The 20,811-nt window shown below is 33.6% G+C and overlaps 4 protein-coding genes and 1 long non-coding RNA gene across 6 annotated transcripts; 3 read left to right on the forward strand and 2 right to left on the reverse strand.

Moving 5' to 3' along the window:
• The first annotated feature begins 1,993 nt into the window (after nucleotides 1-1,993).
• LOC17876232 lies at nucleotides 1,994-3,682 on the forward strand. Its single transcript, XM_006280656.2, has 4 exons — nucleotides 1,994-2,079; nucleotides 2,204-2,495; nucleotides 2,809-2,988; nucleotides 3,062-3,682. Exons 2-4 carry the CDS (start codon nucleotides 2,232-2,234, stop codon nucleotides 3,680-3,682), a joined length of 1,065 nt encoding a protein of 354 aa, XP_006280718.1. The 5' UTR covers nucleotides 1,994-2,079; nucleotides 2,204-2,231.
• A 1,854-nt stretch (nucleotides 3,683-5,536) lies between these two features.
• On the reverse strand, nucleotides 5,537-8,865 carry LOC17877106 (beta-amylase 8). 2 transcript variants are annotated; one of them, XM_023776806.1, is made up of 10 exons: nucleotides 8,377-8,865; nucleotides 7,966-8,193; nucleotides 7,787-7,867; nucleotides 7,463-7,666; nucleotides 7,146-7,340; nucleotides 6,863-7,027; nucleotides 6,506-6,766; nucleotides 6,214-6,426; nucleotides 5,908-6,127; nucleotides 5,537-5,817 (listed from the first exon to the last, which is right to left on the reverse strand). In XM_023776806.1, exons 1-10 carry the CDS (start codon nucleotides 8,839-8,841, stop codon nucleotides 5,801-5,803), a joined length of 2,049 nt encoding a protein of 682 aa, XP_023632574.1. In that variant the 5' UTR covers nucleotides 8,842-8,865; the 3' UTR covers nucleotides 5,537-5,800. The 2 variants fall into 2 exon arrangements, with proteins under 2 accessions (XP_023632574.1, XP_006279583.2); XM_006279521.2 differs by having other exon boundaries at nucleotides 8,374-8,865.
• Nucleotides 8,866-9,627: 762 nt separating this feature from the next.
• On the forward strand, nucleotides 9,628-12,413 carry LOC17876008. The gene is made up of 6 exons (XM_006279546.2): nucleotides 9,628-10,294; nucleotides 10,375-11,292; nucleotides 11,383-11,586; nucleotides 11,683-11,831; nucleotides 11,937-12,047; nucleotides 12,132-12,413. Exons 1-6 carry the CDS (start codon nucleotides 10,079-10,081, stop codon nucleotides 12,190-12,192), a joined length of 1,659 nt encoding a protein of 552 aa, XP_006279608.1. The 5' UTR covers nucleotides 9,628-10,078; the 3' UTR covers nucleotides 12,193-12,413.
• Nucleotides 12,414-12,595: 182 nt separating this feature from the next.
• LOC17876614 (pectin acetylesterase 11) lies at nucleotides 12,596-16,278 on the reverse strand. The gene is made up of 13 exons (XM_006280542.2): nucleotides 16,120-16,278; nucleotides 14,841-14,953; nucleotides 14,663-14,745; nucleotides 14,459-14,588; nucleotides 14,268-14,347; nucleotides 14,095-14,181; nucleotides 13,876-14,000; nucleotides 13,714-13,774; nucleotides 13,573-13,626; nucleotides 13,409-13,486; nucleotides 13,204-13,309; nucleotides 12,973-13,118; nucleotides 12,596-12,849 (listed from the first exon to the last, which is right to left on the reverse strand). Exons 2-13 carry the CDS (start codon nucleotides 14,950-14,952, stop codon nucleotides 12,736-12,738), a joined length of 1,176 nt encoding a protein of 391 aa, XP_006280604.1. The 5' UTR covers nucleotide 14,953; nucleotides 16,120-16,278; the 3' UTR covers nucleotides 12,596-12,735.
• Nucleotides 16,279-20,166: 3,888 nt separating this feature from the next.
• LOC111828619 lies at nucleotides 20,167-20,750 on the forward strand. The gene is made up of 2 exons (XR_002832428.1): nucleotides 20,167-20,256; nucleotides 20,363-20,750. It is a non-coding gene; the product is annotated as an uncharacterized LOC111828619 (long non-coding RNA).
• Nucleotides 20,751-20,811: the final 61 nt, after the last annotated feature.

Below are 20,811 nucleotides of genomic sequence, written 5' to 3' on the forward strand. Positions count from 1 at the left end.
ATTGTATTAATTTTTTAAATGCCCAAATTCTTTTTTTCTCATATAAAAAAGTAGAAATTATAACTAATGTCTTTTTCTTAATACTCTTATGCAAAAATGTCTTTTTTGCCATTTTATTTTTACCGTTTTACAAAACTGCAATATGTTAAATTAATTTTAATACCCTTTTAAGGTTTTAATTCTCTATTTTACATTTCGAATATAGGTTTGAGAGGGTAAAGTTTACAATTTAGAGTTTTGGGTTTAGAGTTTAGTCATTTTTGTATATAAAAAAGGGTATTGATAAAAATGGATAAAATGATACTCAAAAATGTTAATTCTGCAAATATCCTTAACATAATGTCAACAGTTTTCTTTACGGTTCTAATAGTAAATATTCCGTGAGTAGCGAATAGTCAAATTTAAAAAGTCATATGAAATACATTTTTTAGTTATTTGAATTTATTGCCCATTATCGAATTTGGGAAATTCAAGATTTTTGGATAAATTGAATGATGTTAGAGAATGTCTAGATGAGACAAAATGATTGGATTGAAAGAAAAAAATTATGATGATTGATCAATGAATTTGGAAAGTTAATATGCAATATTTGTACGGTAATTTTTTATAAATTAATAAAATTGGGATTATAATATTTTAATAATTGATAGTATTTTTTTTTGCGAAGAAATTTATTTAAATTATTTAATCACTTAAGATTTTATATTACGATTCTTAATAATTGTTGAGAAAATTTCACCTAAATATAATAACTGTTTTAGATATATTCTAATTTTTTTTTTTAGTTTTTGACTTGAATATTTCCAAATGGAGTTAAAGAATGATTTTAATGATAAATAATATAAAATATAAATGAATTCAATTATGAAAATATATACATAAATTCAAATGAATAATTAATCATCTTAGTTGTCGGTTGTCACATTCGAAATGTGAAAGTGATATAAACATGTGATTTTTACTCCACTTTCCTTCACCTTACCATATTCTACCACTAAGCCATCCTTCACATCAGCATCATAGTCCACGACACCATGTTCTACCTCTCTTACTGTCGTTCATTCCGAATTTTCCAGTTTCTCACAATCCCCAAGCTGCTCAGAAATCCCTCAGCCATTCCAACCTCTAGCTCCTCATCTTTCACCACTACCATGATAAAAGCTCCAACTCATCCAACATAAAACTGTTTGGTGTGTATTATGCTATTTTATTATCTCCTCATTTTCCTTGGTATTCTGATCTTAACGGTGATCGAAATGATTCTCACTCCAACTCGACCATCATGGGTCTTTCTAGATATCCTCCACCATCCTTTGCACATCTTTGATTGTTTTTTAAATCTAAAGGCCACCGAACTATATTATAAATGATGTTTGTTATGTGAGATACTTATTCAAAGATCCAAATTTTTTTAACTTGCTTTGAATTAACAAGTCAGTCTTTAGTGGCTTTAGCTTTAGACAAAAAAATTATAGACTTTCAAAATATCTCTCATAATAGAAGAAAATCTACCATGACTTCACGATCTTCAGATACATAAGCAGGTATAAACATATAACCAATCCCAATTATCCTAGATATAAATCAGTTTACACATCTACTATTGTAGAATCTTTTTATTAAACACTTCATTGTAAGTAGTCTAATGCCACTTGAGCTCATTAAGGTGAGTGATCTATGTATTGAATATAACCGAAACTCATACTATCAAATATAGTTTTTCTTTTTTTTTGATATGTAGTAGTGTAGTTCATTGTTTTACAAAAATAGTAATTAGTAATGTTATTATAGCTAACTCCTTAATATTTATATCTTTATATTGCTTTTTAAAACATGAGATGTATTTTAAGTTTTGTGTTTTTCTGCCAACTAGAATTTGAAAGCTCTGATCTTTATCCAAAATCCGAATAACCTAATAAATTACACTCAACGTGTCGTCCATGGCTTCCCTCTCTCTGCCACCTCCTCTGTTTCTTTCCCTATCAATCTTCCTCTCTCTCTCACTATCATACTCTGCCTCAGTCGCTACAATTTCTCGTTTGACTCTATCGCCTCTTACTCTCGCTTCAAAAAAAGAAGGTAGTTTCTTCTAATTCGGGACTCTTATCAGAGTTTAGAATCATCTTGGTTCATTAGCTTATTAAGACCTGCAAAGTTTATCTTGCTTTAAAAGTCTGACTAGTCTGTGTTCATGTTGTTATAGGTGATTTTGTTGTCTTAGTTGAAGAGAGATGGATCTTGGAGGTTTGGTATCTGGGTTGGTCTCATCTTCAGTTTATCTTATGACCAGACCTATCTTTTTCTGCATATACGCATGTGTGTTCTGTCTTAAAACAGCTCTTGTTACAACCTTTGTATCTACTGATATGGTGACGTCTGCAATCTGGTTCAACTTAAGTATGTTGTGGAGAGCTGTGTGGGGATCAATCTGGGGATCTATTCTCCTCTTTACGTTCCCCATTCGCTTCTTCGCCTCTATACCAAGGGAAAGACTGGTTCGTCTCGGTTTGCAAACCTTTTCTTGTATCCAGGTTTTAACTATCTTTGATTGATTCTTAAAAATAAGGTTATTCACTTTGATAGACTGTGCAAGATTTAGTAATGATGCGAATTTCGATCATTTAAGCAATCTTTTGATTTATTTTGACTTAGAGGAATTCACTTTTGAATGAATCTTTCGTAGTGAGTTAGGCAAATTTCAATGATGAAAAATAATTGTGTATTTTCAATTGTTTCTTATAGTAACTTTTTCGTAAGTCCATAAGATTATATACATTTACGATTGAGCAAGATCTTTTGTATATACAGCTTGAGCAGAGCATTTATGAGTTGCGGTATGAGCTAGAGAGTCTCGAATGGAATAGGAAAGAAATAGAGGAGACCCTCCGGGAAGCAATAAAAGAATTCCGAACCATGGAACGCGACTTAGATGAACTAGAAGATGAACATGATGAAGCCATTTCCAAAATAGAAAAGCTAGAGGCCGAGGTATAAAAGCTGGTTTAGTCAACTTCTTGCATAACCAATATATACTTATGTTCTTCTAAACATTTGTTGACAGCTTCAAGAACTAAAGGAGGAAAATCTTCTACTGAAGGAAGGTACTGGAAAAGACTATTGGAGCAAGAAAGGTAAAGTTAAACACAAGGAAGAAGCAAGTGAAATCCGTAGTATACCGAAGCCAAAGAATACCCCTTATGGATTAAAGGGAAAAGCCGAGTTTACATCGGTTAAATCACCTCTTTACCCGTTTGCAAAATCGACAATCCCAAACGACGAAGAGCTAACACCGAGAATCCTTGGTTTAGAGAGGAGCATCGCGGTTAAAAGAAGCTTATTCAGCGCGATGCTCGCGCTCGTGGTAGGTATAGTTCTGTATGGAGCCAAAGAAAAAGAGATGTGTACTCCACTTATAGGAGCACTCTTCACAGTGGTTGGTATCTCTTTGAGAAGTGTGGTTCAATTTTTCTCAACGGTAAAGAATAAACCGGCGTTAGATGCAGTTGCTCTTATGAGTCTCAATTGGTTTATCGTCGGTACGCTTACTTACCCGACTCTACCAAGACTTGCTCGAGTAGTGGTTCCACGAGTCTTTAGCACCGCTGGCTCAGTCTTCACTTTGCTCCGTGGTGGCTTTGGCTTATCCCCCTCACCACCTGAGCTTCTGAACTATGTTGGTTAAGCAAAATCTTTGTAAAAAAAAAAAAAAAAAAAAAAAATCTTTGTAATACTTCATTTTCTTCTCTTTTTCAGTAATGTAAATAATAAAATATTGTACAGTACATAACTACATATATACACAAGGATTAGTGACCAAACCGGAATATATATCGGTTGACACCTAATTGATTTAGTGGCATCTTAACCGGGATTTATGCCGACTCCACGTGGCGGTCACATGTTACGTGAACGTGCAGGTCACGTGATTGAAGTTAAACCTAGTTTTAGGACACCGGCCAAAAACAAGAATGTGATGTGAGTGCGACACAGAAATAAAAGGACACGCGTCAATACATAGTTGGTCTGTCATTTTGGTTAAATACTCAGCAGAAGGAGACTAAAGTAAGTCCCGATATTTGATAGAAAAAATCTTTGCCAGATTTGGTAACTGTTTCTTTTCTCTTCTCTTTCATCTTTTTCTTTTGTTCTTTCCAATGAGAAAGAGAGAGAGAGAGAGAGATACGATGAAGGTTACAAAAAAAAAAGTTACCGGCGGTTTCGGATTCGCTTGGTGCAGGTCGGGAACTGATTGGCTGACTCCGACATATGTTTTGTCATGGTTGGCTTGTGAGCTCCTGCCTTGCATCAACTGAATCGGAGTCCGAGGTGAAAATATATGGAAAAAAGGATCAAACTTTCAGATCTGACTCGATCTTCTTCTTACGGTAGAATCTTTATATTTTTTGTTGATAGTTGTGTGATTTGTTTGATTTATGGTATTGGGTTTTCTCCAAATCTAGGTTTTTTCCGCAAAGATTGAGTCTTTTTGTTTGTTTGTTTATGAAGTTTTGAGAATTGATGTTCTAGGTTTTGGAAACTTTAGGATCTAGGGTTTCGGAGCTATATAGATATAGATCTTGTCTTTGAAAGTATTCATAGTTAATGACGTTTAATGTGTGATTTGAGTTTAGATTTTATCAGATTCTGATCGGGTCTCTGTATATCTCGTAGTTTTAGGGTTTATGTTGGTTCTACATTAGCGATGATGTGATCAATTCAATTTCTTAATAGTTTAGTATGTTATATGATTGAGATCTTATCTTTAAAGCAAGGGTCTGTGTTTCATGATATTTGTTTGGTAAAGTTTTTTTCGTTTCTCTTTGGTAATGACTTGATTCGAAGAAAATATACAAGATCGGCCTTAGAAAAATCGACCATGCTTTGCTTACAATACCGTTCAATTAGGTCAAATCGGGTTATGAGGGTGATGTGCTTTGAGTTCATCCAATTTAGTCTCATTTTTGTTGATTTAGTTTCTATATTTCATGAAAAATTATGATGGTTGTGATATCTGTTAATGTACGACGTGAACATTATACGTATTAACAGTTTACCACCGAATAGAAAAGGACATGTTTTGCTTTCTCTGTCTTTTTAAATTTTAAGATTTTGTTAGATCTAAAAATGTCAAATACAATAATGAAAAGTCTGGATTTTATCAGAATTATGTTTTGAATCATACTGTAAAAGAAAGATGTAACTTTTTCACCAAAGTTAATGATATCATTAACGTAATCGGATTCGGGCATTATAGTCAAAAGAATTTTCTCAAACAATTTAGTCAAAAAGGTTTAAGTGCAACAGTTTCAGTTCTGTCATGCGAAAATGTCTTGTCAGTGTTTAGTCAAAGAGGTTTATAATACCTTCTTGTCATTCTCCTAATTAGGTCGCAGGCATGTAATAAAAGTTGGTTTATCGAATTATATTTGCACATTCGACTCCTCAAAAGAAAAATAAAGAAAAAAAAAACTATAACATTTTAACTTAAAGAATGGAACTCAAGCTTCAATATATATAGCAAATGGCTAGATGACTATGCTTTACGGAGTGTAATTAGAATAATTGCGTTTAAGAAACATTATTAGACTCACATTTCGAATTTTTAATAACGAAGTCAAGTAATTATGTTAATTAGTACGTTCAAATTAAGCTAGTGAAGTGTTGGGGGTTTACATATAAAAAAGATAAATCTTCATCTTAAAATATAGGCCCTGAGGAGAATGAACAAAACAACACTTACTTAAAGAATCATAAGACCATGCAGCTCCTAGTAAATCTGTTTTGTGTTTCCAAACTTTGTTTATCTCTGTATCTCACCTGCAAAGAAACAAAGAGTGTTGTAAGAGACAAAGATTTTACAATGGAGCTTAGGGGAAAGCACAATCTGAGTGTAAGGGTAAATCTTACCGTGCATGTGTTTTATGAAGTAGTTTAAATCTGGAAAGCAAGTGGATCCTTGAATTAGAGGAGAAGGTTGACGATACGTGAAGAAGGAGAAGTGATTGCTATCTGGATGGTTTCTTGGTTTAGCTATATCCACTAATCTCATACAAACTTCTCTATCAAAACAAGTTATTGCATTCTCTCCGCCAATAAGAAGTTTCTTATCCCAAGCTGCATTTATCACCTGCCACAGATAACAAAATTTTAGGCTTAAGATTACATTTGTGGGAGAAACAAGAAAGATACAGTCATCAATCATAAGTGTCATACCTGCCAACTTAGACCTTCTGGATCAGCTAATGCTTCTTCATGCTCATTGGAGGACATTTGTGGCCCAGGGCACACAAACTTCACAGTCACAGAATACTTCTTCAAAGTTTCGAAAAGAAGAGAGTACCCATCACGGTTTGAAGGGTTATAGTATCCTGCTGTCAATTCAGCAGCATGACTAGCTGTCTTGTAAGACCAGTAAATCGCCGGTATCTGCAATGTTATTGGTGTATGAGTTTTCGCTGTTATAGGTATCACTGATTTTGAAGGACAAGTGCGAAAAAGTTTATACCTTGACAATAATCTTTGTCTCCTCAAACGCGAGACTTGCAAGAGACAGAACATTCTCAGCATGACCGATTAGCAATTGTGAGTACCAATTTAAGAAGAAGCGGCCGTAGTAGCTGTCGTATTCACCTCTTTCTTGGAAAAACCCAGTTTCATGTGGCTGAGAATTGTATTGACCAGCATTCTCTGGTCCTTTACCCCAGAAAGCGAATCCTCGTGATTTTGCTTCTTTTTGCAGATTCGATTGAGAATATCTGTCATAACACTGCAATAGGACAAATAGTAAATTGATATATACAATCATATGCATAGACTCCACTAGTCATAAGGTTGAAGTAAAGTTCAGTAATCTGAATAATACCTGAAACTCACCAATACCGGGATAAATCCAACCCATCCTTTCTGGGAAAGATGGGTACTTTAGTTCACCAGAAGCTCCAAGACCAACCTCAACTCCAGCAATTAGTCCTTCCACAAACAAGTCATCAAACTCTGACCGGAAGCTTCTCATAAAATCAAAATAGACCTGAATAATCAAGTGTTGAACATGAAGAAATAATAATCTAGACTGTACAAAGGGGAGGAAATGAGACATAATAGACCAAAATACTTAACAATATTATCAATGAGTGTTCCTTAAGTACCTCTATACCAGTTCGTCCATGCAATACCCGTTCTTTGTCAATGCTCCAATTCAAACACTCGAAACTTCTTCTTCCTTCACGATCAGTGAAAAATATGTCTGGATTGTCTTTCCCAATCTCCAACACCCACTGTGGCAACGAGATGATCACATTTCCAGATGCATTCCCTCCATATTCATGAAATGCCATCACCACCTTCAAGTAAACAATATGCTAATTGCTAAGATATTATGAAAAGACGGTCCTTTATCGTGATAGTTACAGTTTGGTCTCATAGGATGTATTTCAAGAAGCTCTACAATTAAACTAGTTCACACCTGTAGTTTAAGTTTGAAGTCTCTGATACGGTTAAACAGCTCTCTATAGCCAGACCATACATATTTCTGAGGATTCCAACCTTCAACTATTCCCCACCAACAATCTATTACCACTCCATCGACATTTAATGACTTCATGTAACTTAATTCTTGTCTTACACCTTCAGGATCAACCAACTGGCCAAAGCTGTCTATAATGCCAACCTGAGAGATAAAAAATAGAACTTAAGCTCAAGAAAACTATGGATGGCCACAAAAGTGGTTTAAACAAATATGTATATATTATCTACACTTAAAACACACAGTTCTCTATCAGAAGCTCACTGGAAGCATGGCGTACACAGGGACATAAAAGCTCTCTGTGAAGTCATTACGTGGCTCTGTGGAATGAACATCTTGTAGAAGCTGTCAAGAAACAACAAAACTGTTCGATAAGAAGAAGTCCAGCTCAAAGCCAATTCTCCTAACAATGCAATGAATTTAAGTTTACTTTTCTTATTCACCTGATTGGCTTCCAAGCATCCGACTGATGGGATAGGACTAGCACCAGTATACCTTCCATTCCCGGGATGATCACTCTCAGCGATAACCACAGAATCAAGAGACACAGGAGAAAGATTCTCATCGATTCTAAGAACTGAATGCTGCTGACATTCAAGAGCAGCCTTAGCACAGTTCTTCAATGTACTAGACGAAAGAGGACTCTCAATAGATCTCGTCGGATACTGAACCTACCCAATGGCATAAAACAATCAATAAGTTACATTGACAACAGAACAAAGCTTATAACTTTGGGAAGTTCAACACAAAGTAATCAGCTTTTCATATAAACCCTCAATGAAAATAGCTTAAAGAGTCATCAAATTTGAAAATTTTGGATTTTGAAAGAAAGGGTTTTGAAAATTTCGAACCACATGGTTTGGTTGATGTGATTGTCGGTAAGTAGTACCATCGGCGTCAACACTCCAACCAGCTTCACGAGCCAAAGCAGCGATCACATCGTTCATATCAGCACGCGCCGGTAACGGAAAATTACCGTACTGTCTCAATCCGGCGAGCATTCTACTTGTGATTGCTCGTCTATGTCTTTCTCTAAGCTTCGTTCTCTCTTTTTCCTTCTCCCTCTCTCTCTTCCCTTTCCCTCCTCCTCCGCCGCCGCTGCTTCCTTCTCCACCGCCGATTCCGGCGATGTTTCCGTTGTTTACATCGCTTTCCGTTGGAACTATCGACGCTGCTGCAGCCGCCGCGGCGAATCCGCGAGGACGGCGAGTCTGTGGATGGTGATTGTGGCTTCGGTTGGGAAATTGATCCGGGTCCGGCGGAATCGGGTCGAGATTCGGATCTTGCGAACCGGTGGTGGTGTTGTTCAGAGTGTGCATTTTTGTGTCGTGAAGTTGCTCGCTTCTCTGATGTTTCCCATTTGAGATTTTTTTTTGTAACTCTATGGATTTACATATAAAGGTCGATAATTATGATTAATTACATTAAACGTCTATCATTAACAAAATTACTAATATAACCCAATTTTCTATACAAAATTGTTTCACTGAAAAAGTAAAAATTATGGTTTTTCTTTGCAGAAAATGAAAATTATGGTTTTTTTTTTCATCATCTCCTCTGCCCGGATTTGAGTTTTTTCCATTATAAAATTATGGTTTTTTTTATAATTAATCAAAAATACTTAATAATTATAATTTGATTAAAAAACCAAAATTTAAGTAAAAAAAATCTATCTGGTTAAGAACAGTTGAATTCATAAGTTTTTGTAATTCATAAATATATTACAAGTTGGACCTAAAATAAACAAAATACAAATAGGGTATATAAGATGCTACACAAAATTTAAAAATCCTTCTTATATAAGAAAAATTATGAAATAGAAGAAATATATAAAATAGAAAATTTCGATTCAATTATATTACAACAAGTTTTATTTGTCGGTAATGATTTTTTTTTAGTTTCTTGACTTCTTCACAGTGTCTTTTTGTGTGTTTATGACCGTTTCAAATAAAAACTCAATTATAGTCCACAATGAAGTCCAATTATGATTAACAAAAAAATAAAAATAAAAATTTGAATTCAAACTATTATAATAATTTGAATAGAAAAAATAAAGTAGAGACACAAAAATATTAGAGAAATTGGAGTGTTTGGTTTATTGTTCCCTCTCGTTCGAACATCAAAAACACACTCTTCCCGTAAAAGTCTCTCTCTCTATCGCAGATAGGTGCTTTGTCTCCTTCTTCGATAACTCCGATCACCTAAAAAAAATCTTTCCTTTTGTTCAAAGCATTCCTCTTTTGATTAAAGGCAACACATAGCTTAGTTCCTACATTAATCCCTCGCAAAAAAGATTTCAGATTTCGAGGTTTTCTTGCAATTTTTACGAGTTTCAGATCTGGGATTCAATAATTAGGGCTTTTGATTCTGCATTGTCAATGACGAATTCGGGTTTCAATGTAAAGATTTGAGTATAAAGTTTCGATCTTTGGATTTTGACTTGGGAGGTTTCGATTGGTTTGGGTTAGAACAAGATTGGGGAAAAGGAAAAAAACTTGTGGGTCTTGTGGCAATGATGTGATTTTAGCATAAAGTTGTTTGCTTTTTGAGAAGAAGATGGGATCTGGCCGGAGCAAATCATGTCGAGGCTCGTCGTTGTCGCCTGTGGCAAGAGGAGATGATGTCGACGTGGCTCAACCTCCTCCGTCGTCTTCTAGTGGTGGTGGTGGAAGGAGGAGAAGGTCAAAGAGTCTTTTTTGTGGTCTTCACTCTTCATGCCTTGCTTCATCTTCTACTTCTCATGAAAGTGACGATGATAATAATGATGAACAGGTCTGGTTTTGATTTTTTTCAATGCAGTTCTAATTGTTTTATGCAATTAGGTCAAATTCATGAGTCTTGATTTCTTCCAGGTGTGTAATGGGTGGATGAGAAAGGGTCATGGAAGTGTTTCACGGCGTAGAATGGAATCAAGGAATCAAAGAGATGATTCAGATTGTTATGATAAAGAATTGAAAGATGAGAAGAAATCTGAAAACGAGAGACATTGTGATGAGCTTGAGCTTGATGATGATGACTGTGGTGTTGAAGAAGAAGAAGAGGCAGCTATTGTAAGCAATGTACAGATGAGAAATGTTAGTGGTTCGATTCAAGAATCTTCTACTCCAGGTCGTGTTTTTTCGCATTTCAAATTCATTCCTGGTAACATAAGCTCTAGACTTAGTAGAGCTTCAAGCTCAAGATCCTTCAACACTACTTATCCGGTTTCCTCGTCTCGTCGAGAAGAAGGTGTTACTTCACCTTCAGAATCTGCTATTAGGCTACTTGATAGAATCGAGTCTCCGAGGATTCCTGTGATTGACAATGTAGGTAGAGATATTGATGCCATGAGATTTGGGGAAGATGGTAGCTTACGTTCTCCGAGAATAGTTAATGGTCTAGACAGTACTTATGCTGGAATTCTTGATAGAAGACATGTTGTTCGATTACCTTCCATTGAGCGAAATGTTCGATTTAGTAGAACTCTGAGCGTTGGAAGACTCCGTGACAGAGTTCTTCGCCGATCTTCACTCTCTGATTTCACATTCCGTGCTACGCCACATCAGGGAGAAGAAGATACTGATCTCTTCTCTACTGAAACCGCGGCAGCAGAGGATACTCCTGTAACTTCAACGTCTATACTAAACCGTTCCGCTTCTAGCATTCGAAGGACCTTATTCGGCATTCAAGATCACGAGACCCCAGCTCCTCTTGCGAGAGAAGGGAGGTATCAAGGTTTATTAGAACACAGATCAGATTTCCTTGAAAGGAGGAGGAGAATAAGATCACAGGTCTGGAACTCAACGATTATCTTCTTCCTTGATGCTTGATGTATCTGATAAATTGAGGATCTAACTAACTGATAATAACTAATACTACAGGTTCGGGCTCTTCAAAGATTAGGAAGCCGGTTTGAAAATGTCACAGGCCATGATAGATCTTGTGTCTTATCAGGTCAAGATCAACCAGGTCGTTGCACATGTCGTGCGGTTACTAACCGTGGTTCCACAGCAGCAACAACTGATGAAACAAATGCAAGAGCTAGCATTTCAAGGATAGTATTGCTAGCTGAAGCTCTGTTCGAGGTAGATACATGTCACTGGTGTTCCCATTAACAGCTTTTTGACACTCTCTCATTCTTTCTCTTTGTATGCTAAGGGTTTCAAGTGTATTCATTTTAGGTACTTGATGAAATTCATCAGCAGTCTGTTGTCTTATCCTCTCAACAACCATCAGTATCATCTATAGGATCCGTCCCTGCACCTAACGATGTTGTGGACTTATTACCGACAAAACTTTACACCAAGTCACAAAGCGAGGATTCGTCACAGTAATGCCTACTAAATTCTCATAGTTTTATTGTTATATTGTGGTGCTCAAAAGTGGAGACCATATGGTTAAACATGTTTTCAAATTTTATCTGGAATCCTTTCAGATGTTACATATGCCTTGTGGAGTATGAAGAAGCAGACACTATAAGGACACTTCCTTGTCGTCATGAATTCCACAAAACCTGTGTGGATAAATGGCTCAAGGAGATTCATAGGTATGAATGTGAATTTTGGTGACAACTTACTTCTCACTTTTTCGGTGTATGAGATGATCTGATGATTTTTGTACGACGATGCAGAGTATGCCCGCTATGTCGAGGAGATATATGTAGACATGATACATCTTCTGAACAGCATTGAATACAGTCTTACATACATATGATGCTCAAAGATTATGATTCTACTAGAGACCAAGAACAATCATGGGTTTTTGTCTGCAGCTGAATCAAAATGTTGTGTTTTTGCTTGTTGTTTGTAGCTTACACTGGAAAAACAAAATTCACATTTTAAAACATGTAAACCAAATTGATCCAAAGATGTAATCTCAGTAAATCCATTGATTGTTATGAGTTTGATGAACATCTTTTTTTGTTTCTCTATTATAATTTCTGTCAATGTGGTTCAAAGTTACAAGCTTAGGTTTCCAAACACATGAACCCTTAATATATAAGATAAATTATTTATTAATAAGGTACAAACACAATTTAAAAGAAAATTATGATATAAAATAGCTTAAATGATTGAAGAATTATTACAGTGCAAATGATCTTAATAAATGTATTTATTCAAATGTAATAATAATTGAAGTCAATTATTCATTGTATTTTTAAATTTCAAGAACAATATTCAAAAAGATGAATAAATATTTCAATTTTTTTTTAAAAACATCAGTATAATAACATTCTAATCTTCAGTAGATACTGCAGGACAAGTAGGGTTGCAATTCAGAGATGAACAATCTATGTTCTGAAACGTACTCCTCTCAAAAAACCAATCTCCAACTGCCTTAGCCATTTTCTGTAACAACATATCCAAATAAAGATAATGAATAAAAGTTCATCCTCAAATTACTAATTTTGTTTATGAAAAATTCTAAAATGTTAGAAAGAAGTTCATAAGAAAAAAAAATCAAGTGATTACCGTATTGGCGACTGTAGGACCTTTGTCACCAGACCAAGTCGCGGCGCTTCCACCTTGGCAATGAGCATGGCATGAGTCTAAGAACAATCCGCTAGTAGTGTCAGCTCTCACCGGTGCCAATGCAGCCAACACTTGGTCTCTGTATCCTGAGATTTCATAATAAAGATTTGTCAAGAAGATATCAAAACATAGTATTTGTTTATTAATTCGGGTTAGGTAAAATATATATACCTTGAACGGTTTGAAGCTGAGAGGCGGTACACTTCTTAAGATCAAGCTTACAAGTCTTCCACGCTTTGCTTTTGTCAACAGAGGTAGGCGCCAAAACGTTCTTGATCTGCCAAGAAACAAAAGAATTCAAATCTAAGTTAGGCCTTTGATCTCTCAAGTCAATTATTTCTGCGAAAAAGTAATAATAATAGGAACAAAACCGAACCTGCCAAGAATCGAAGGCGGCATTGATGACGAAAAGCGGTGTTTGCAAGGTCTTAGCAACGTATTGAGGGAAGAAACACTGTAAACACAATTTAAACATAGCGTTAATATGATATAACGAACACGAAAAATGCCTTTTATCCAGTATGTTTTCAGTAGATTTACCAATTCGGGCTTCATGGTTGAGGTGCAAGAAGCTGGCAGACTCTTTGCAGATCCCTGTATATAGTTATCAAGATTAGCCACGATGGGATAGATCAAATATACATTAGAGAAATGTGGTTGGGAAAGAGAGATATATCGTACGTGGGTCGCTACGACTTTGCCGTAGTATGATTGGATGTAAGATCCTCCACTGATATCCTTACTGTTAAACCGACACAAAATGTGTTATTTTGTGTTTTTAGGATGCTATTTGAATTATGCAATTTTTTATGTGACTCTATAGAGATAATTGAATGTTGTTACCCGTGGATGAAGTAACCGGCATCAGAAACACATTTGACCTTAGCGGTTTTAGGGAGAATGGACTTGAATTGGTCGCAATGTAAAATCGCAGCCAATGCTCCAGCCGAACAACCGGATAGTATAGCCTGAAAGTTCATGTAACCAAAAAGTTTAAATTCCAACAGCTTAAAAATTCAATAGCTAAACTAGAAACATTATTGAAAATCTAAGTGTTCATACGTTTTGAGCGTTGCTCATTCCCTTAGCCATAAGATCATCGATCACCGCACGCCATACCCTAGCACCGCGAAAGAATAGCTTGTTCGTCTGAAAATATCACAAATTCGAGTCTTAAAATTTGGAACTTCAACTAATTGTTTCGTGAGGTAGGTAATAATGGTCTAGTGAATTACCGGATCAACGGCTTCAATATCACCAGTGAAAGATGAACCATCGCAATACCTAACTTTGATTCTGTTCCAATTGTAAAAGTCTGCAAAAATACTCAAATCCGATTTAGTCATCTCATTGCATAAAAACATGAGAAAACAAATCATTAATTCATTGACCAAAATGAAAAGAAATAAAAAAACATATTATGAACCTGGATTGGTGCTTTGCTTGCCACCCAAGATACCAGAGAAACCAAAGTCTTTGTTCATAAGCTTAGATGAACCCTTCATTGTACTTTTACGTTGCACGCATGTAGCTATATCAGTGCACCATCCTCCTCCCTAATGTTTACATAGTTACATATTTAATTAATTTGATAATATTTAAACAAAAGAAGAAATAATAGTAAACTAACTTCCATATGAACGATCCAATTGTTCACTCCTGAGCCAGATCCCTTATCGAAATGGTACGCTGGTGCACTACCATCCAAACACACTACAAACAAAAAAATAGTAATTAGTTCTTTTGTTCTCATGCTCAAATCTTTACGTCTTAAGCATTTCAAAGAGAAAACAAAAATTATAGCTTACCAGCTCCTTTAGCCACAGCGGATTCAAGATATGTGATGGGCACAGCTCTGGCTCCAATCACCACCACAGCTAACACTAACAAACTTGACCACAATTGCTTAAGCCTCACCATTCTATAACAAAATAAAACAGCTCAAAAAATTAGTAAGAATAATCTTTTTTTGTCTGCAAATAGTAAGAATAATGTTGTCCGAAGTAACACATATATTAGCTACACGTGTATTTTTCTTTTCCTACCAAATTGTGTTAAAATAAGGCTAACTTTTGTTGTATCTGTATCCACAGCGTGACTGAAAATAATAAACTATTGAATTCAGAAACTATAGTCTATATAAAAGTATCACCATTGGTTCATTGGGACACCAAAAAAGTCGGGGGAACAAAAGTGACCAGTCCCATGTGTGTGTTTAAGTTAGCTGTAGTATTACTATTTACCTCGATGAGTGTAATCCACCAAAAAATATAAACTATAGATTATGAATTTTAAATACGATTTGTAAATAAAAGCCATTAATTTTTTTGGTGGAAATAAAAGCCATTAATTATAAGAATAACTACTTTACTCACAGTAATTATTAGTCAAGAGACAAGACACGATCTATTAAAAGGAAGAAAGGATTACTTGAAAAAATTTAATTAGTAATTATTTCGTTTCTATAGTTATTAAATTGCATTTGTATTAAATGCTATTTTAGATGGTAGCTCTATAATGAACTATGAGAGTGAGTATTCGAAACTACCCTTCTCGACCAAACTCACAAACAGTTAAACAGACCGCAATTGCCGGCGTCGGGAAGGGCAAATTGAGACTCATGTAAATAATGAGTTATACGATTTTAAATTAAAAAATGTAATTTGGTTAAATCCAAATATTGCAAAATTTTATTAGTACGATTATTGGACCGCCGACTAATTTAGAAAAAAAATAACTTCTTGAACCAAAACAATTGACAAAAAAATAGGATTGTATAAACCAAGAATTGCAAGATCTTATGCATAAACAATTGAAGACGACCTTCATTGTTTTTAAATCCCACAAACTTACAAATCTGAGCTATAGTTCGAATAAGAATCCCATAAACTTATGACTTATCTAAGCTATAGTTTCAATAATTTATCCCAAAAAAAAGCTTTGGTTGAATAAGAAAATCTGAGTGAAGCACTTAAGCTCAACATACAAAACTTAGTTCTTTGTAGATCAATGGAAGGACTCAAACAAAAACATCTTTAAAAAGCTAATGGAAACTTCAGTTTTATATAAGTAAACAAGAAGCTTTACCTTGAGAAATTGGCTCTTTCAGATTCTTCTTATTCAAGTAGAGAAGCTTTTGAGAAGCTTTTTTTTTTGTGAACGTAAAAATGTGTAAAGAGAGAGAGAGAGGAGTCTTCGAGAGTAAGGTTTAAGAAGTTGAAAGAAAAGCCATTGATGGCTTCTCTGTTATATAGATGGATACAGAGAATACCACACGTTCAAAGAAAAAAGCCTTTCATATTTCTTTTTTTTTTTATTACAATTTTTGTTTGTTTTTGTTTCATTTAATATAAAATTAAGTATAAAGTTATTTGTTTCTTTCGTGTATTCACCAGGTCACGAGATATCCAAAACGTTAAAGAGTCTCAAGAAACCTACCCTGGTCGTAGTCATATGACTATTCAATTTTTCGATTGTTACTCTATTTCCTTTAAATATTTTCTATAATTAGTATTATCAATTACCACATCAAATATTATCATTTAATTTTATAATATAAATTTATCAAATTTAAAAATGGTTTAACGTGTTGTAATTTGCATTGAGTTTTTTTTAGGTTTTAGAGTAAATTGCTTCTTTTTTTTTTTTTATTATATGTGGAAATACTAAAAGAAGAAAATGGGGCGTTTGATCCAAAGATGTAGATGGATTTCTAATCACAAATTACAATCTATCTATATATGGAGGAAAAACACATGCAACTACCTACATCTACATCTTTGGATCAACCCATCAACAAATCAATTCTAAATAAATTAGTTATCATATAAATCTCAAAAGAAAAAAAAAAAAAAATCGTTGTCAATATGCTCTTTGAGTGATTTGACTGCATGCAAGTATGAAAATTCCTAAGGAGCTCATATAAAAATAGTTAATAATTTTTTGTAATTATGAAAAATTCTTAAGTAGCTCATTTATATCAAAAATAGAAATCTCCATTTATAAAATTTGTTTCACTCTCATTCAAAAATAAAAACAGTAATGTACATATATTAGGTACGGTATAGACTAGTAATGACCTTATTACCGAACTAAAACTTAATACTTATGTCTGGATGGAATCTAAAGAAACTAAAGTCCATATCAGTTCTGCTCAGAAGATTTTATTAATTATCTTCAAAAGAATTTAAATTTTGAAAACAAAACAAACACATTGAATTATATCTGCAAAAGGGAAATAATTTGCCACGTGCAGTGTCGTGTCGGTCCTCCAAATGCACCGAACCAAGCTAATGCGGCAATGCCAAAGAGTTTATATAAGACCTAATGGTGATTTACTTATATTATTCTTCTTAACTAATTTGTTTATTTCGTATTCCTCATCTTCAGTATTCCAATAACTTTGATTAAAATGAATAATTAGGTTAGAACTTAGAAGTCTTGATTAGGACTAAACTGATTTAGATCTCTTTTCATTCTTTATTTTTCTTTTATATAAACAAGTTGGTCATACTTAAGATTTAAAAGTCAAATCAATGAATAGCTTGTTGTAACTATAATCCTTGAACTGGCGGTGCAGTTTTTTTATTTTTCGGTCCACGGTTTTGCAATTTTAAATGTAGTACCTAAATTATGACTATACACTTTATTATTGAATTATTGTTATTCTTTTTCATAATGGAGATTCCAAACATTTATTTTCGTATTTAAATTGGATATTTTTGTCACTGTAATTCTGTAATTAAACATTTTAAAGTAAACTATTGTACTTATGAAAACATTTCGAGTTACATTTAACCTTTTTAACGAACATGGTAAAAAAAGAAAAATTATAGACGTCAAAATTGAAGATGTTCAATATAGTGATTCATTTGATGGTAGATTTCTGATATAAAAGAACATCTACTAATTTAAAAATTGTTTGGACTCATCTTACAATTATGTATGTATATATATATATATATATATATATATATATATATATTCGTATTTATTACTATCGTTTTAGCAGACGACAGCAATAAAAGAAGAAGAAATATCTCATACTATAGAATAATCAATATTGTATAGGTGATAGGTCTATTTGTATGAAATTGATGTATGTATAAAAAATAAATGAATTTTGAAAATATCATAAGTAAATGATGTAAGGGGAAGTAGGGATAAAGGAAGTGGCCCGGAAGATCTCGATTTGTTTGTTTTTCTCTAAAGCAAAAACAAATAATTATTGTAAAATTCGAAAACGCGTTTAATAATAAAACCAGCTACTGAATAATAATAATAATACTACAGAAAGCATATGGGGTATTTGACTTTTGACTTTTGAGTCATCACGACTTGGTTACATTTATTTGAATATTATCACATGAATATATAAATATAATCAGAATATGTGTTAGGCCAGAACATGTTACTCTACTTATGTATTTCTGTTATCATTACAAAAATTAAATTCATATATTGAATTTTACTGACCAGAAAAAACTATGTATAAGTTCTTTTTGGGAGGATTGCGACTGTACTGATCACGATAGTTGTCAACCTTTACTTCGAGGTGACAAACACACTACCATACCTATTTGTCTAATTCATTTAACTAGTACCATTTCAGATTCTTGTAAGAGACTCGATGTACAAATTTTTTAAGGAAATAAATCTATCAAATTTTAACATAATCATAATTAATGATGATGGTAGTAAGATAGGTTTGTAAAACCAAAGAAAGCAAGTAAATGTTTTACAATTTATATTTATTTAAACTATGAAGTATGAAGAAAAGGCAAGAAATTTGGATATCAAAATTATAAATGCACGTTTGTTTGGTCTCATTGGGTACCCGTCGTTGCATCATCTTGCCATGTTTTTCATAGTTGTTTGCATTAGGCTTGGTTAAAAACGTATTGTCAAGCAAGAAAAGGAACCGTAAACTAGCTTTATCATTGACACAAACATGCAACTTCCTTTTGTGGATTCTCCTCTAGATCAGGACGTGTGTAAAAGCAGAAATTTTGTATAATAAAAGAAAAAGCAAAGATTCCAGTGACACTATATAATATTGACTCTTTGTATGTTGTAAATTTTGTAGTAACGCATGAGGATCCAACAAGAAATAGTTCACACAGAGATGGCGAAAATCTTCCAAAAGAAGATGAAGTGTTTTCAAAGAATGTTTCATAGTGATGATGATCACAGGAGAAGTATATATGAGTAACAACTAACAAGTATCCATTATATTGAAGAGTGGGGTTTTTCGAGTTATGCTCAAGAATTGGTTCATCCATAATAATCTACATGTAGTCATGTAGATGAGAAGACTAATATAAAGTTAATTTGTAATAAAGTCATAAAACTAACACTACAAGAAAACATGATGATATCCTACGTAATTTCCTACAAAAAATTTGGTAGGATAAATTTCCTACCAAAAACCTATTCGATTTTGACGAAAATAGATATTCGTAGGAAATAGGAAGAAAATTTCCTACGAAAATTAATATGACAAAATCGTAGGTAATTTCCTACGAGAATCTTACAAACAAAATTTTCGTAGGAAATGTCGTAAGAAAACCGAAGCAAGATGGAAGGAAAAAACACCTAAAAATTTGATAGGAAATTTTCCTTCCAAATTCATACGAAACAGTAGTCGTAGTAAATATGGTAGGAAATTAGAAAGAAAATGATAAGAACGTTCATAATAGAAATCTGGTAGGAAAGTATGGTCCAATATCCTATGACACTAGTTTATATATAATATATGTGTCAATTTTGACACTAGTATCACAATTATTTATCATTAGTTTAAAAAAAAAAATTGTCAATTTTATTAATATCTATTAAGCCAAAAAAATTTACATGAAAATTGTAAAAGATAGAACTATGTATTATGTTTCTTTGTGAACTTTTCTTTTACGTTTTCTAATTTTCTATATTTTGTATATATATTCTTAATACACATTTATGTTAGAAATATTACATACAATTTTATATTATAATAAGGTATTTTTGGAATAATACTATATTAAAAGTTTTTGTATTGGGCTTTTAAAACCTGGGCTTTGAATCTAGACACATTATCTATAATTAAAACCCTAGCGATATATAAATGAAAAGTTAACTGCCTCATTTGTTGCAGCCGCTTCTTCTTCTTTTTCACTTTTGTTAAGCTCCTGTTTTTTTTTCTTATTAATTGTGGTTCGTTGTCTGCTACTACCCAATGATACTAAAGTATGTCTTTGTATCTATCTTCTTGCTTAGTCTTCCTAGTTTTTTTTTATCGAAATCTCTCATTTGATACCATCTAATATCATGTTCTCATCTATTATTTTTTCAGATCTTATAAGAAGATCGAGAGGATTTCAAAGAAGAAGACGTGAATAGGGAAGAAGGATTTCGAAGGTCCATATAGTCTACTTTCTCTCACTCCGAGGCTACAATAATTTGGGTTGGATGGCTGTTTTTTCGGCGACAAATCATCTTCACGTTGATCTTCACGGAGGTGTTGTGTCAAAAGCAGTTTCACGGAGACGTTTATCTTCACGGAGGTGATCTTCACGGATGTGTGTTCTATTCCAGTTTAGGCCGGTTTTGTAGATATTTAATATTTGTTTGTAATCTTAACCGACCGTATAGTGGTTTTGGTTAGGTTTGACTACTGTATTTAAAAAAACAGAATTGTATTCTTTATGAAATAATATTAATTTATTATATTTTCGGATTAATATCATTAGCTATTTATAAATTAATTTTAATTATGACAAAATTTTTTTTTTTTTTAATTTT

Source organism: Capsella rubella, unplaced genomic scaffold, assembly GCF_000375325.1.
Source record: "Capsella rubella cultivar Monte Gargano unplaced genomic scaffold, Caprub1_0 scaffold_8, whole genome shotgun sequence".
Lineage (NCBI taxonomy): Eukaryota > Viridiplantae > Streptophyta > Magnoliopsida > Brassicales > Brassicaceae > Capsella > Capsella rubella.

Bases quoted from the DNA above. Each gene is read 5' to 3' on its own strand.
- LOC17876008 (XM_006279546.2), top strand. From the start codon at position 10,079: ATGGGATCTGGCCGGAGCAAATCATGTCGAGGCTCGTCGTTGTCGCCT. The intron at 10,295-10,374 runs GTCTGGTTTTGA...GATTTCTTCCAG, and splicing joins ATGATAATAATGATGAACAG to GTGTGTAATGGGTGGATGAG. The intron at 11,832-11,936 runs GTAATGCCTACT...GAATCCTTTCAG, and splicing joins CAAAGCGAGGATTCGTCACA to ATGTTACATATGCCTTGTGG.
- LOC17876614 (XM_006280542.2), bottom strand. From the start codon at position 14,952: ATGGTGAGGCTTAAGCAATTGTGGTCAAGTTTGTTAGTGTTAGCTGTG. The intron at 14,589-14,662 runs GTTAGTTTACTA...TGTAAACATTAG, and splicing joins ATTGGATCGTTCATATGGAA to GGAGGAGGATGGTGCACTGA. The intron at 13,310-13,408 runs GTTCGGTTTTGT...GTTTCTTGGCAG, and splicing joins CCGCCTTCGATTCTTGGCAG to ATCAAGAACGTTTTGGCGCC.
- LOC17876232 (XM_006280656.2), top strand. From the start codon at position 2,232: ATGGATCTTGGAGGTTTGGTATCTGGGTTGGTCTCATCTTCAGTTTAT. The intron at 2,496-2,808 runs GTTCGTCTCGGT...TTGTATATACAG, and splicing joins CTATACCAAGGGAAAGACTG to CTTGAGCAGAGCATTTATGA. The intron at 2,989-3,061 runs GTATAAAAGCTG...ATTTGTTGACAG, and splicing joins TAGAAAAGCTAGAGGCCGAG to CTTCAAGAACTAAAGGAGGA.
- LOC17877106 (XM_006279521.2), bottom strand. From the start codon at position 8,841: ATGCACACTCTGAACAACACCACCACCGGTTCGCAAGATCCGAATCTC. The intron at 6,427-6,505 runs GTATAAACTTTT...ATAACATTGCAG, and splicing joins AGACAAAGATTATTGTCAAG to ATACCGGCGATTTACTGGTC. The intron at 6,128-6,213 runs GTATGACACTTA...TATCTGTGGCAG, and splicing joins CAGAAGGTCTAAGTTGGCAG to GTGATAAATGCAGCTTGGGA.